At 42.0% G+C, this 16744-nt stretch overlaps 2 protein-coding genes across 8 annotated transcripts in view; one reads left to right on the top strand and one right to left on the bottom strand.

Annotated features, from left to right (window-relative positions):
• Positions 1–436: 436 nt before the first annotated feature.
• The window catches only part of LOC109637840 (uncharacterized), a 29969-nt gene continuing 13661 nt past the window's right edge, over positions 437–16744 (top strand). For 3 of the 4 annotated variants that reach the window (XR_011243753.1, XR_011243752.1, XM_020100452.2), the window contains exons 1-3: positions 565–775; positions 916–968; positions 1395–1769. Coding sequence is in view for 1 of the 4 variants with exons in the window: in XM_020100452.2 (XP_019956011.2) it covers positions 733–775; positions 916–968; positions 1395–1769 (471 nt within the window). In the remaining 3 variants the exon portion in view is untranslated. The other variant, XR_011243754.1, reaches the window with a different exon arrangement.
• pax5 (paired box 5) overlaps positions 8890–16744 on the bottom strand; it is a 53075-nt gene continuing 45220 nt past the window's right edge. For all 4 annotated transcript variants that reach the window (XM_069529656.1, XM_069529653.1, XM_020100454.2 and 1 more), the window contains exon 11: positions 8890–15577. In XM_069529656.1, coding sequence (XP_069385757.1) covers positions 15495–15577 — 83 coding nt within the window. In that variant the 3' untranslated portion in view covers positions 8890–15494. The remainder of the gene's footprint in view (positions 15578–16744) is intronic.

Raw genomic sequence — 16744 nt, 5'->3', positions numbered from 1 at the left:
TGTGTGTGAGAGTCAGAGAGACAGAGAGGGAGTGTGTATGGTGGTCTACTGGGTGCAGAGCTTGTTGTACAGTCTGACAGCAGCAGGGAGGAAGGACTTCCTGAATCTCTTCTTCACACACTTGGGGTGAAGCAGTCTGTCACTGAAGGAGCTGCTCAGTGTTGTCCTGCATGGGGTGGGAGACCGTCTCCATCATGGAGGACAGTTTGACCAACATCCTCCTGTGTCCCACCACCTCCACTGGTTCCAGAGAGACTTCCCTCTATTTCCTCCACTGACTTTTGTAATCAGATGTTTTGGTTTTGTATCCTAAAGTTAGTGCCATGTATTCTTCCCAGTCACTCTGACCTCTTAATGGAGGCAAAATGAACCACGTCGGTGAGTTATTCAAGAATTTCATCTTTCAAGAAAAGGCACTGAAAGCAATTGCTGCCATTGTTCCTCCATTCAAACAGGGGGCACTGTGTAGAGCTCAGTCCATGCCTGCTGGAAGACTGGAGTAAAAGTCATGCACCCTGGCCTGATGAGGATTAATGAAGTGAGGCTGAGGAATCAGAGGTGAGGCCTTCACCGTGTGAGGATCAGCAGTGAGCTGACAGTGCTGCGTACAGTTCTGATAAAACTGCTGTCATCAAGTTCATACAATGTTCAGACACTGTCCTGAACACTGGAGCAGATCTGTGTTCACCCACTTTGTGTTTTCAGCTCTGAGTGTGGAGGCGTGTGGGAGAAATGAGGCCTCTGCTGGCGATCGCTCTCATCCTTCTTTTCCTATGTGAGTTTATGTTTCTTGAGGAGTGCTATTACTCTGATACGCTCCAACAGTTTTGCTTGCTGTGTGTGTGTTTTTTATTTGTGAGGCAGCTGCATGACACGTCCAGTTTCTGTGTTCTTCTGTCTGCGTATCTGTTTCAGGGCTTCTCAAGAATCAGACGTCCAGTGACCCTCTTCATGGAGACCCCTGTGAGGTGAGGGAATATAGAGGCAGAAATAGATGGGGAAACTAATTAGTCCCACATACAGTGGAGTGGTTCCCAACCTGAGGGTCAGGCTGACTGCTTAAAGTTATACCTCCTCATTGGTTTAATACAATCCCTTCTTAACACTGACCTGTGTGTCCACGTCAGTGATTTTGTTTCTTAGTTTTATTAGTGATGACGTCAGCAGCTCGACAACTCCTGACCCAAAAATGTTTTATTCCTCCGACTTAGTGTTCACATGAATTGTCCCATTGAGGAACACATTTTTCTGATTATTTGGACACCACATGAACTCACAAATTTAATTTATGAACTTAAAACTCTGTCCTTTTTGTGTCCACAGCTTTGCTATGCTATATATATTAGTTCCTTCTGACCAATATTATTATGTCCCATGTCCACTTTGCTGTTTAGGCTGTATCCCTGAGTGAGGCAGTGATGTCCTTCCTCTTGTCTCCTCTGTCTCTGTACTCCTGGTTGTCCTCCACGCTGCTCAGACTCATCCTGTCTGTCCCAGCTCTGGTGGTCAGCTCCCTGCAGAACACAGTGCTGCTGCTCCTGGCCTGGCCTTGGTGCTTTGCCTTTGTCTGCATCTCGGTGCTGCTGACGTGTCTCCACGTGGCCCTGTACCTGCTTCACCTGGCCCTGGTGGTTTGGGTCGGGGCCATTTTGACCCTCACGCGACACAAAATGGCTGAAAGTGACGCCGCAGACGAGAGAGTGTTGTACCAGCAGAAGAACCAGGGGAGGTGTCACACCAAAACCAGACTGAGGCTGTTCGGAGACACAGTGAGTTCTTCTGTGAAATGATCTTATGTTTCTGTGAGTAAGAGAACCTGCTTTGGACCTGCCACCACCTTCATTTATCTAATGAACCTGACTGTAGTTGATTCTCACACAGATACTGTTTTTAAATTGGCTTTGCGATGGAAGGAGAAAAAACACTGATTAGTGTGTGTCCTTGTGACCTAAATGAGGTTGAAAATACTTCTGCTAGTTGCCTCTTTTACAAACAGCCTGCTGCCGTCCACTTATCTATCTCTCTCATTCTCCCTCTCTCTCCTCGTCTTTAAACATGGATCCCAATTATCAGCGGATTGTTGTGCTGTTTGCTTCACATCTGCAGATGTTATCATTAGACATGTCTGTCAAATGGAGATGAGCGGATAAGAGAAAAGGAGAGGAATAAGAGAAAATCTTATGCATTCATTGTGTCGGCGCGGCTGTGTGTGTGCGCAGAGTCGAGTCCAGCAGTGCAAGGCATGCAAACCACATTCCTGAAAAACACTAATAAAGGGAGTTAACAGGGAGAGAAACTAGATGTGGTGTTGGCATTGAGCCAGGGCGGCAATTGCTCAGCCAACCAGTAAACGGTGTGTGCTGACACGCTGTGGCTCTCAGATCTGAGGGATGCTTTAAAAACGGCAAGAAGAAACAATTTTATCAAAACTGTTAACACTCCCGCCGAAGGGTGTAGCTATAAAAAGTAATGGATGAAGTTTCTATGTGTGTGTGTGTGTGTGTGTGTGTTCGTGTGTTCGTGTGTGTGTGTGTGTGTGTGTTTGTGTGTGTGTGTGTGTTAAAGAGACAGACAAAAGAGACAGAGGGGAAATGAGGCTGGATCATAGAGATTTATTATATGGCCGTGGCATCCTTATTAGCATAAAGACTGGACCGGCCCACTCAAGCAGAGAATTAAAAACCTTAATTGTGCTGTCAGCCTTCCTCTCTCTTTCTCACTGTTGACTCTACTTCATTCCGCTCGCATTCGTCTCCTCCCGCTCCCCTCGCCCGCTCCTCTCGCTGCTTATGAAGTAGCCTGCGTCCATGCTGTTTAATTGTTGGTGATAAATGGGAAGAGGGATGTTTGTAATTGTCTCGGAGATGGGGGAGAGGCCGACGGAGATCGACTGCGGGAAGGAGAACGGAGAGTTTTTTTTTTTTTCTATTTTGAAAGTGGCGAGTGAGGAGGCCATTCATCACATGTATGTTTGAAGGAGGAAAATTAGCTTGGCAGAAACAGGCAAGGAAGAGTTGGTGAGGATTTGATCCCAGGCCAGAGTGAAGCTACATGTGACGCCAACGTTTGCAGTGTTTGTATCATGTAGGACTCGAGGGGGTAAAGGTTCCCATGTTCAAGACTAATATTCCTGTCATCAGATAATTGAATAGGGTTGGATATTTGTACTTAGGGTTGAAACTAAGTACAACACTGTCCATTAATTTTTTTAATTGCTTGAACAATTCGGCCATAACTTCAGACATTTCTGACCCAGGAAGTGAAATGAGCATGATATGTTTGAGCTTTCCAAATACTTCACTTATGGTGATTAGAACTAGAAAAACCAATAATTCACAGTAAAAAGTGATATTTATAACTTCGATTGACGTGAACTCAGCAGAAGTTATTGAGAAAAGCCAGGGGGTTCAAGAACAGTTAAGAAAATTGTGTTGAAGTGGTTATTTTCTACTCCAAAAAAAGGACAATCTTTTTCTCTCTCTTAGTTATCTTCTTTTTCATCAGTGCAGTTTGGTTTGACAGTTGCTGCTAAAGCTTAACTTACTGACTTCTTCTTCTGCTGACAAACCTGTTGCTGCCTTTAAATCATCACTTTCTGCTGTGCAGGATTTCTGTCTACAAACTAGACACCATGAATGAAACCACACACTCGTTCTCTATTCGTACATAATTAAGTTAACAAAGACTTAAGTTAATTCTGTAATTTCAGACAAACACGAATCATCATTGTCCACATCACTATGGTTTATTCAAAGCAAAGCATTGCACTGTAGAAAAAGCAGTTGTGCTATTTTTGTCCTATAGTGGAAGGTTTTACAGGCATCAAACGTCACGTCAAAGGAAATATCAAGCACTTGGTTGCAAAAGATTCAGAAGTCTGATTTCAGACAGGAAATATTTGTATTGTCTTTTGTATTTATTGAAAATATGAAAACACATATACAAAACATAAAAGACACACCCCGTCGTTGAATCCTAATGTGTTTGCTTAACTTGGGATGTAAAAAAGAAAGTGAGGCTGTTTAGTTTATGGACTAACAGAATAATCAGCACAAGGGAAGGAGGAAGGAGGAACAAGGAGTGCAGCAGTGGAAGGTTTTTCAGGAGGAGGAGGAGGAAGAGGAGCAGTGAGCGTTTTGTTGCGAGGGTCAGTCCTGTTTGTGCGTCTCTGCTGTCAAAGCCTCTCCTGCAGCAGCAGATGAGGTTAAGACTTGGGAGGCCGGGCCCTCTCACTGCCTCTCCCTCAGCTCTGACAGCTCGTTCACACACACACACACACACACACACACACACATACGCACACATACACACTCACATGCACACACACACACACACACAAACGCACACACGCACAGACATGCATTGTCTTACACTACCCACTTTACCTCAGTCCTCTGCCCTTCCTCAAGATGTCCCTCTGTCTCTTCCTTCGCTTCACTTTCATTCTTTGTTTTTCTGTTTATCTTTCTCCTCCTCCTCTTCTCTCTCTCTCTCTCCCTCCCTCTCTAATTGGTCTCCACTAGGTTAGCTCAGACAGGTCTATTCATCATAGCACCATCCTCATAGACAAACCCTCAGGGAGCAAGGGGGAGATAGACAGTCAGACGGGAGGGTGAGAGGGTCTGCCGCTTGTCAACCCACTCTTCTTCTTCTCTTTTTTCCCCTTCTTTCTCCCTTTTCTCCCTCCCTCGCTTCTCAGCTCAGTTTATAGATGTCAGTTTTGCAGAGGGAAGGTTGGTGAGGGAGGTAAGGGGAGGGGGGGAGGAGAATGTAGACACATTAGTTAGGCTATTAGTTCAACAAGCTGCATCCACGCCTGTCAGTGGTCCGAGCCCCCCCACACACATATCTGACATTTGTTACATATAGTATCTGTGTTGGTGATTGTGAGTGATGGGCAGAGGGGGGGAGGGGCTATAAGTGACTCTTACACACCTCGTCAGTTGTTTGGTTTTTATGAGTTAAACTGTGTGTGTGTGTGTGTGTGTGTGTGTGTGTGTGTGTGTGTGTGTGTGTGTGTGTGTGTGTGTGTGTGTGTGTGTGTGTGTGTGTGTGTGTGTGTGTGTGTGTGTGTGTGTGTGTGTGTGTGTGTGTGTGTGTGTGTGTGTGTGTGTGTAAAGGGCAATGGGAAGCATGTAAAAGCTCATTCTGTGAAGTCCAAATGTCTCCTGTGATAAGGTCAAACCACTTCTTTTTAGTGTTGAGATTTTGTCTCACGACGGAACAGCAGAGGACCGGCTCCCTTCTCTCTCTCTCGGTGAAGGATTTTCAGAAATGTTTGCTTTAGTTGCACGGTGTTAAAACCACATGATTAAAGGTGAGAGATGTGTATAAAGACCTTTGTACATCATCTGCCATGTGAACAAATGGCACAAATAAGGCAACTATTCACAGTAACTCTATTCCGCAAATAAATTATAAGGATTGAAAAAAGATTGCGCCTCTGGCAAAGACAGATGGAATCAACATGGAACGATGATGATGAAGTTCTCCTCTATTGATGAAGAGAGTTTGACTGCTTGGTAGCACAGCCGCTTCAGGACGTATAAGAACATTTAATACCAAATGCATTTTTTTATTTGACAAAGGTTTGTTTGTCGAAAGTTCCAGTTGTGTGCATTTGGTTTATTCATTTTTGTTTGGTCACCTGATAACTGTGATTGGCTACAGACATATTAAATAAATGAACAAAACTGTGTATCAGACAGGATAGAGGAGGACGTTCTACGATGTGAACACATTCTGATTGGTTCGATGTGTTCATATTGAAAGAGACATTTAAAATAAATTGTCTGTAAAAAATAAAAGCTTCAAATATCCAACATCATTTAAAAGCTTGCATCGACTTTTGTCAGGTTTATAAAAAAACATTGACAGAATATTAATAAGCACAAAAAAAAAACATGGTGTACAAAGGCAAGTCCTGTGTACTTGTGACCCCTGGATCTAAAGATCAAATCATCTAGTACTCACTCACTCAGACCTGCATTCAATGCTCAACTTCTTAAAACCATAACCACCATCTTCCCCTGATCAAGCTGTTGTTTATAAGAGAATAAATAAAGCAGAGGAATACTTCAAATCATTGAATACAAACTTTGGATGCTCAGTCCTAATGTCTCCTCACCTCTAACTCACAACTAACGAACACAGGCCAGAGCACAAAGTGGAGAGGATGAGAACACGGCAGCAGAGATGAAAATGAACTACATGTATTAACGCTCTTTCGCTCTCTCCAATTCTTCTTCTGCGTGTTTTGTCAGTTCCTCTCTTCCTTCTCCTCCTGTTTGATTCAAAGCCCCTGCTCTTTCACTCCTCACGTCTCTCCAGCTTCTCTTCCTCTCACCGCCCCCCCTTCCCTCCTGTAGAGACCCTCTTCGCTAATCAGCTGAGGCCCAATTATACTCATTTGGCCCCGCACATCCCTCTACAGGGGCTCTGGAGGGCCAAAAAATACCAATGCTGACTGACGTTAATTTGCATGACTTCTTGGCCCCCTTAAGTACCACTGTTGTCTGTCTCCTGCTCCTGTGTGGGAAGCTGGAGGAGGAGGGAGAGGAGGGGATGAGGAGGTAGAACTTTTTAGTACCTAGTCATGTTATGTAATCTGCAGCAGGAGCAGAGAGGGTCACGCTGCTTTCTAACTGTCAAACCTTCTATTCTTCAAGCAGACGTTGGTCTGACAGATGATACACGAGAGCTGCATCTGTCCGACGAACGTTGACACTGACACTCAATGTTTGTCCAACCCTGACTTTTAGTCCCTTGTATGAGTTGAGTTCTATAAAGAGCTAAAATAACAGATAGAGAACCGAGTCAATAATGCTTTTTAATAACATCTTCTATAACACTGTGCCTGTATCAATGAGCATAACCTAAATGTTCATATAGTGTGTAAAATCACTGCAGTGAACATGACTGTACAATAAGGTGCACAGAGCTCACTGGAGACCACTTGCAAAAATATGAAATAAACTGCTCACCTTCAAACTTCCATTTCTAAATGACGTCCCAGACAGCAGGTTAGGACACCACTTACGTGTGAAGTAATTGGTCCGATTGCTGTAAATAAAAAATACTGCTTGCTGATTTAGATTCTATAGAGCTATGATCTTTGGATTGAACTGAGTCATGTATAAAACGGACTGACCCGACGGAACCGAACCATCCCAACACAAGTACTCAGCACTCTCTGTAAAGTAGCCGACAGGTATACAATTTATAATATTTACCTTTCTTCTTAAACCCAATAAAATGTTTCTTTAGATTTCATAGATTGAGGATATTGCAGTTGTCTCCAGCTTTAAATCTGGCCACTTTGTATTTCAGACACTGTCCTCTCTGGTCACATGTTGCTGCTGTGTTAATGCAGTGAATGACAGTGTGTTTTCTTTTATTAATGACATCACTGCAGTGGGCTCCGAACAGTCTCTGTCTTCACCTCCTCCTCACTCACAAGCTCCTCGATTTCAGTGCCAGAAAAGTTCTTCTTTTCATCGCTTGATGCCATTATTCTCTAAAGAAACCCATTGTTCCCCCGGGTCATTTAATATTCATTAGTGGTTTTGCATTGACCATTTATGGTTGAATGTGGGCGTGTAGAGGGCGGAATATGAGGCAGATCCACATACGCATGTTTCCAGCTGGACTGGGATTTATAAAGGGAACTCTGCATTCAGGTGCGTGTGTGCATCTTTTTTTGCGTATAGCATTTTCAACTTTTGTGCGTACGTACACTTTTAGTATGAATCCTATGAGGCCCCTGGTCCTTTCTTGCAACTGGAGGGGGTTGCATTTAGATGCAGTGTCTTTCACTAAGCACCTTTGTTGCTACATTAACTGACTTTTCAGACCTGTGAGCAACTTTTCTAAAAAGCACAGACGAACAACTCTCTCAACCCATTTCCATAGAAGAAAGTTATCAGTATGACCTCAGGAGTGCGTGGTTGGGCTTTTCTTTGCAGGCCTGCCTCTCTGTGTCTCTCATTAAACTGCCAAGCCACAGCCTGGAACAGTTTTATTGGCAGCTGTATTCAAATACAGATGAAATCCAACATCTACATGATGATTACCTGGTTTTCAGGTGCAAGGTTTTGATCAAGTTTGTCCACCTTTATCTTGATGCCTGAATAGCACTGTGTCCAAATTAACTTAGTACCTTTAATATTTTAAAGAGACAGATAAAAAAAAAAGATCACTTAAAAAACAAAGTAGAAGAGGGTGGGGGGGCAATCCTGTCTTTTAGTCCCTATGAGTCTAATAAAGTAGTCCCCCAATGCAGCCAAAAATCCTCTCAAATTTAAATTGCGTTGGTTAACTTTTACTCAACTGTTTATCCTTTTATCATATGATGCATTCTTACATAACCTGACACGCTTGCCTAGTTGGCAAGGAACCAAAATGAGCCTGGACCCGCACACAGAAAAGGTGGCAGGCACCCAAGCCCTGGACAGCACGGCCTGCTTCTCAAGCTGGGTATGTGCTGTTTTCTGTGTGTGTGGCGTGTTGTCGCCATGTCATGGCTTGTGTCCTATTATCACCCCTCTCACCTCCGCCTCCTTCCCTACACACACACACACACACACACACCTCTGTCCCTTCCTGGACTCGGCCAGCAGCCAAGACTGCAGCACTGGGACACTTCATTCACTCAGATTGGTTGGGTGAGGTGAGGGGGGGGGGGGTTAGCTGTGTCCCTCCCCTCACTTCCAGACAGACACCGTAAGATGAGGTTTGCATCTCCAGCTCTGGAAGTCTCCGACTGTCCAGACTGAGGTTAGATGTTGAGGAATGTGACGTTTACACAGGCAATAATTATGTGTGTGCGTTGTTTGTATGTTTTTAACGTCATGTTAACGTGCAGCCAAATATCAACACAGAACCTTTAACTTCCAAAAAATTATTTTTTATTCTGAAGGACCAATAAAATTATGGCAAATATTTACAAATAATTACTTCTTAGCTTCACATTACAGGTACATAAATGGAATAATTCACCAACAACAGTCACTCAGGTGGACGGATGGACAGGTTCACAGACCAGAGTATGAAGAGATGCGTCAAGCAAACTGCAATTTAATATTTCACAGTAAACTAAAAACCAGGAAATAAAATAACAATATTATTAACAATAGAAATATGAAAAAATAAGCATAATATCAAATTCACCATTATTTCCAGTTTTCTGAACAAAATTGGTCACAATTCAGGAACAAAAAGACAAAAAAAACTCAAGAAGAGAAATCAATTGATATGATATCTTTGGCAAATTTGCACTGCAGTAAATTACATTCAAATATTAAGACAACACACAACACACAAAGAGAAAAAACACCAAGTTTTTTGTTTGCAACTACTAGAAAATCGAATAAAAAACATACACATTTTCTTAAAGAAGCATTTCTTTTACTTTTTTTTTTAAATCCTCCCCTCCAGAATATTTGAAGGCATTTCTTATCTTCATTTTGTGTTTGTATCTCTAAGTCTTTTCTGATATTTTATATGTTTTTTTGTACAAGAATCTATCATTTAAAACAGGCATCACAGGCTTTGGTGAATGTTACAGATATGTTTTCTTTTTGTCGCATTTGATTTTGAAGACTAGAGACAGATGAAGTGTTTAAAACCTAATTTCACGTGTGTTTTTGTACTCTGATGTTTTTCTTTCTGTCGTTTATTTGTATATTTTTTTTCCCCGAAACGTCACAGATATAAATATCTCTTGAACACCCCAGATAGGAAGCCATGGACACAAAAACTCCAGATTGTTACACGAAAGGCCACAGTAAGGTGAAAAATCATGTTTATTATTTTTTTGTCTTTTTTTTTGATTGAAACATCTGCTTAAAAAGCACAGTCGATTTTCGTAGGCTGAGTCGTGTGTGTTTCTCCTCTTCCACAGTTGAATAATATTAAGATGTACAGAACATTGTAACACTTCAGTATGAGATCTGTCCAGAGCCTAGTTATATCAGCAAGCATGAAACAGATTGTGCTACTAATTGCTGTCAAGATGTGATGCTGAAATCCCCTCAGGTTTTACAAAGGCAGTAGCCATCTTCATGGATTCATATTGAGATACAGGCGGTGCACACTCGGTGAGAAATCATAATAAAGGAGAAAAAAAACGAATTTGCATTTATTTCAGTTTCCTATTTTACTTGGAACTGGGATAAAAAAAAATATTCAGTATGCAATTGTATTTTCATGGACAGTAAACTGTGGCAGTGCTGGAAAGAAAACATTTGACCAACTAGTGTTTCTTTGTGTTTTAAACGCTCTGCAGCTACATAAAGGAAACAGAAGGTGAGATGTGATCTCACGGAATATTCTCGGCCAAATAAAGATCCAGGCAGCAATATTGCCATTGAAATGACCTCGCTTCGGCACAAAACACCCTGCTTCATTCCTATGCAGAATTTCTGACAGGACAGTGAGCATTACGTCGTAAGAGAGGGGGGAAAAAGGATTAATAGGTCTGTCTGAAGAAAGAGGGAGGACTTTTAGAAGAAGGTCACAGGCCTGGAATCAACAGAATAGTTTTAATATTCCTAATCCTGGTAGTGTGGCAGTGCTACAGGAGGGGAGAGGAGGAGAGAGGGGGAAGACGATTGCAGATATGATGAGATTAGGGCTGAGGGAGGGGGGAGAAAAAAGCTGGGATGAGCTTCTGATGGCACAGCAGGTTTGGCCTCCCCTGGGGGACACAGGGGCATGAGAGGAGGGGCGATCACCACTCTGCAAAGGACAAAGGGAGGGAGGGAGAGTGTGTCTGTACTTATTTGTGTGTGTGTGTGTGTGTGTGTGTGTGTGTGTGTGTGTGTGTGTGTGTGTGTGTGTGTGTGTGTGTGTGTGTGTGTGTGTGTGTGTGTGTGTGTGTGGCCTCTGCTTGCCATGCCTCCTACTGTACCACCCACAATGACAGCCCCCCCCCCCTCGTCGCTGCAGTCAATGTCACAGCTGCCAATCGAAAACGACTGTGGGCCAACAGGAACCCATTCTCTCCCCATGTGAACCAGTCAGGTCAAAGCAATGGCAAGGCAAGCTGTGTCACTATCGAGATGCATAGTTAACAATTAATCCTGTTAATGTATCTCTGAATTCTTGGCTACACCGGAGAACGGGCACCGGGTTTGGCCACGTTTGGTGTCACTGCTTCTCGTGAGCGGACACGGGAGGCACGGATTCACCTCCTCAAGGAGAACGGACGGCTTCCAATCGATAACTCTTCATGTTTACAATAGTGTGTGTGGTGTGTTGTGTTTGAGAGGGGTGTAATTCATTTTAAGATGCTCTGGTTACAAAAAAAACAATATTAATGAACAGATTTGTAATATGTCTGTTGCTTACTTGGCCTTTTTGTTTATTTTGTGCCCTTTTCTGTGCCGGTGGGTTCTGTGTATCCTTGTTCCATAACTGTATACCACAGATCATTGTCCTGCATAGATCTTACCAAGTGTGGACATTGCAGTCACAGATGTATACTTTATAAATAAAGGACAAACTCAGGGGTTGGTAGGAAATATCCTAAGATTATAATGGTGGGTATCTGTAAGACGGTCTTCAGCTGTGAAGCTCTGTGAGGCAGCAGTGCTTTGAGCTAAATGCTAAACACATTAGCATACTACATGCTCACAGTGACAATACTAAGATGCATTAATAGCTGCTTTGTTAACCATGTTCACAGTTTGATTTCAACAAACTAATGTTGAAAAATCAGGGAATCGTCAAAGTGATAACAGTTTATCTTTAGGTGAACATGAACATCTGTACATGTCACACACACTCGACCAATCAGTCTATATATATATATATATATATATATATATATTAAAAACTAAACTTACTGGAAACATGAGCACTTCATCAGACATTAGTGTGGTAAGAATGTGTCAGAAACCATCTTTGAGAAAAATGTATTGAAGGTATTAAATGCACAACTGGGGCCAAGTGAGGAAGAGGTCCTGTGCTATATTTGATGTCTTTCATAGACTCAAATCAATTGGGATTTCATATTTGTTTTCAAAGCTGATAGACAACTAAAAAGATTTTAAGTCTGACAACTTTGTTGCAAATTTTGAGAGTGTGTGTGATGTTGAATGTCCACGTGATGGGAGATATGCAGGACTGTGATGCATGATACACAGTCCTAGGTCAGGAGTATGTTGGGTTGTAACAGCTGCAATGTTATTTATACAATGAAACTTATTGGCTGATGTTGGTATTGAAATAACTCTCTGCTATATATTTATGGGAGGGTTTAATCGACACCCCCGTGGCAGATAGAGATTTGTTGAAGGAATCGCAGGGAGGGATAGTGAATCATCTTTTAGTGACTCGTGGTCAGTCAGGGGGGTTGTTGACATATAAAACTAAAGGCACTGTCCTTGTTTTCAGCTGGTGTGGTTCAGGTTCAATAATGCCTCAGAAAGATCAAGAGAGAAAGACAGAAATAAGGAGCGGCTCCTGCTGCGGTGCATGCTGGCAGCACAGCGGATGAGCCGTTAGAAGAATCTTCTTTAGAGTTGTGCATTCACAACTTTTAAGGTCTACAAATGTAAAAGGATCCACCCTACCACTATTTCAAAACCCAGAAACAACAAAGATTGAGAAACTAACAGTTTTGTTCCGTGTTCATAGGTATAAGTTTATATAGCTATATTTCATGTCTTGCGCTGCAGATTTGGTGCTTCCAATCTGTTAACTCGTAAAACTACACAGTAGCAATCAAGTGCTACATGCAGCCACACGTACCCAAAACAAACAATCAAACAAAAGATATGTAAACACTTGCAGACGATGGCTAAAACAACACCACAAACCTCTTAATCTTTTTTCGTAAAGAAAGTCCCATCACTAAAATCTAAAGTCAAATGTGAATAATTAAAATTGCTATCGACATTGTGACGTCTCTTCTCTTTCGCTAAGTACTGTACAAATCTTGTATGGACAGAAATGAGACAGAAAGTTGCGTACAGGTTTAGGAGGATATTGCCCTCACACAAGATCAACATGGTGGGCTCTCAAACATTTGGGAGGGATAACGGCACTGATTTCAAATCAGTGCTACAGGGCAAATCTCTCCTGCTCTGTCTGTACATTTAGCGGGTAAGGCCTCAACCCTGGTGTCATGCATTGTCACAGCGCAGAACTGTTGTAGGAGAGAAACAAAAAAAAAAAAAAGAAAACAGTTTCACTTGTTTTTTCACGAAAGCGAAGTTTTTATAGAAACAATTTCAGGGTGTCAAACAGCACAAGGACAAGCACTCAAGAAGGGGAGGAGAGGAAATACTTCATGGTTCTAAAAGGAAGTCATAAAAGTAAAATGGCGCCATTAAATGATGATTGAGTCTTTGTGCTTTTGTAGTTAGTCAGCCGATCCACTAGGGGGGGCCCATCTTTGGGGAGTTTAAAGAGAGAAATAGAGCGAGAGAAAGAGAGAAGGAGAAAGAGAGGGTGCCACTGTTTCCTGGCTTTTCTTTTGAAAATTCAGGAAGCAGTTAAAAATGGCGTCTTATTAAGTGGCACCGGCGTCAACTGATATCAGGCAACAAACTATAAACAAGAAAATCGCAGTCAGATGACATTTATAAACAAAGACTTCTTTTCATATTGAAAGTTCTTAAGATTTCATATTTCACTGCATCGTCGTCGTCATCATCATCATCATCATCATCACTATTCTAGCACAACAGCGTGACACATATTATAAATCATTACAGGCATTCACTCTCGTGGAGTGCAGCGCGGAAAAGCTTCTTAATATATTACTCTGTGTCTCCTCCATTATAAATAGCTCTTGATCAGGACTCAATCTTGGCTGGGGAGGTAGGATAGCACCTTCCTGTACAGTATGACTCCCTGGTTGATTTTGGTCTGATGTGAACGTGTTGACCTTTTTACAGTAGAGGACTCAGATTTGATGCTGTGCTTGAGTAAAAGGCCTGTCCATTGGTCAGTGGTTTTAAAACCACTTTGAATGCAAGTGTGGATGTGAGGATAGATTTCCGTGTTATGACACCGCACACGCATCGGGATCTGTGTACGACGACTGAAAATGGACTGTTTGCTAAACCCCACCTCCAACTTAGCAACCATAATAGCTTAGCAACCGTAACTAGGCACAGCAGATCTGTCAAAATCTAGATACCTCCACATGCCGAAGCAACGTGCACGGTGCTACAGTGAGAGCAGTCCTCTGTCTCTCACTTCAAAACCATAATATTAAATTGGGTTTATTTCCTCGTACGTAACCTGCAGATGTTAGCATGTGTGGTTAACACTTGATGCTGGCACGATAATCATAATGACAACAATCAAAGTTTCATACTTGGGACAACATAGCTGGCTTTCATGTTAACGTGCCATGTTGGCTGTCAGTGTAAAGAGAAGTACACGGGAAATACAATCCTCAACCATATGAGCATGCAGCAGGTTAGCCAGCTGCCTCTCCCGCCGCTTCTCTTGCATTCAATTGGCCGCATCCGCTAAACACAATTTTACTGGCTGGTGCCTCCAGTGTCACATGAAAAGTTAGCCTCAGTGTTACCGATGACAGAATTACATTTGCCAAACACCGTCTGATCTCAAAAGCCTTATATTGGCTTGTTAGCTGCAGTAGATAAATTCTCTCAGCAACATTTGCTGGCGAATTTTGTTTTATACTATGGTCTGATATTAATGATACATTGTTTGACATGTCACAAAATATTGGTGTAAATGTTGTAAATTATTGTAAATTGCATGTCTGCCGAGTGAGAGCGGAAAGCTCCACAGTGAAAACAGTCAACAGGCTAACAGTAGCAAAAGGGGGTGGGACTTAGCAAACATTTGTGAAACTGATTGGTGAAACTCATCGTATCCTGATTATTAAGCATTGTGATCCCAAGGGAAATGTGTTGAATCTACGGCAGAGTGATAATGATGTGGGTGATTTTGGTCATTCAAAGTTATGAGAGTTGGATTGTCTTTACTTCACCGTAGCATGGCATAGAGAATGTGTTTGATTAATGTCGGCTCATCAAAAGACTATTTGAAAAAGTGATCCTGCTCTAAAAAGCTCAAATAATTTCATCAAAAAAATACCTAAACAGAAAACATTTTACCCAGAAGATCACAATACAGACTTTTACAGTTTCAGTTACCTCTGCACTCATAGTCCACTGAACTATTGGATTTCTAGATAGGTGGAAATTAGGATTATTGATACAAAGTCTTCATATGTTATGGAAGAGTCCAAATTTATGCATATGCTAAATCTTTTGATCAGTCTAATACCAGTTGGATTACTGCTATGCCTGATGATCACAGTAATGCAGTATCAATACCGTATGTCTATGTTGCAGCCCAACAATGCATTTGTTGGTGCAACTGTGAGTCAAAGAAGATTCAAATTTCACTGACGTCATAAATGTGTGTGTAGGCAGGTTTGTACTGAGCAGTGATGGTGCTATTCATCCCTCCCTCCCTCCCTCTCCTCCTCTCAATAGGACGGGTCAGTGGCGGTCGTAGGCAGAGGCTGTTGCCGTGGCTGCAGGGCCTGTCCCCCGTGATGTTGCACTGTAGTAGTACGGTGATCCTGGGAAGAAACACAGACCCAAGTTTTATTTACTATGCTGAAGAGTTCAACAAAAACACAGATTGCGGAATAAGAGCATTTAAGGGTGAGTCCAGTTCAGTTCAACCTGGGTACTTATTATAGTTGGTCTAATTTCTATTGGTCAAGGTAATATTGTGCTCAACAAGTGAACATGGTGACATTTATAAAACAAGCCAACGATTTAACCAAATTATTTGAACCTGCAATTATCAAATGTTACAACAAGATAGAAACATTGAGAGAAACAAAAGAGTGAAGTTGTGGTGTCTAAAACCAAAACAATGAGCTGAAAGACTTAAGGACAACTGCAAAACAGTTGGATGATAATTACTTTGTTTGTTTATTTGTCAGCAGGAATATACTTATGAACAGATTTCCATAAAACTTGGTGGAAGGATGAGACATGGGCAAAGAAAGAACCTATTCAATGTTGGTGTGAATCTGGATAGTGGTGGATCTAGGAACATTGCGAGATGGGGCTTTTTTTTACATTGTCAACAGTTCGCCAAGGAATAATTCATTGAAGAAAGAAAATAAACATATTTAGGGAACTGCAATCTGAGTGTGTGGATCCAAATAAAAATCTGAATCTAGTAGATTTTTATTTGGTTCTATAGCTGAGATAATGTAATGTGGCCTTAAGGCTTATTTGAATTCAAGGGGGGGCTTGATGTGCCTTGGTGAAGGTATACGCTCAACTGTGTGCCATTCTCTGTCTCTGTGGATTCCACTGTCATGTGGCTCTACTTGTGTCTCTGTCCCTATTAGTCTTTGGAATTGAGAGTGCAATTTCTTTTATCACAGACAGGATTGACGTTTGAAATGATGAAACTAAGAGCCAAGTTGTAATGAATCAGAATGATCCTTTAAATATGAGGGTTACTGAAATCCAGTGTAAATGTGGAATGAGCAAGATTATATTTTACTGTGAACATGAATAGTGAAAGGCAGGGGGGAGATGACATGAGCCGATGAAGCTAATGACAGAAAAAAATGAGTCTCCCTGCCAATAAAAAGGACTCGGTCTACTCCTTACGCTCGTCTCTTTCAATGTCGACCTCCCTTCTCTCTCTCTTTCTCTTACACACACACACACACACACACACAGACACACACTGAGAAACTCACACACGATCTAAGTGACAG

Source organism: Paralichthys olivaceus, chromosome 8, assembly GCF_024713975.1.
Source record: "Paralichthys olivaceus isolate ysfri-2021 chromosome 8, ASM2471397v2, whole genome shotgun sequence".
In the NCBI taxonomy this organism is placed as follows: Eukaryota; Metazoa; Chordata; class Actinopteri; order Pleuronectiformes; family Paralichthyidae; genus Paralichthys; species Paralichthys olivaceus.
The sequence above is the reverse complement of the archived record's forward strand: the minus strand, read 5'-3'. Positions and strand labels throughout refer to the sequence as shown.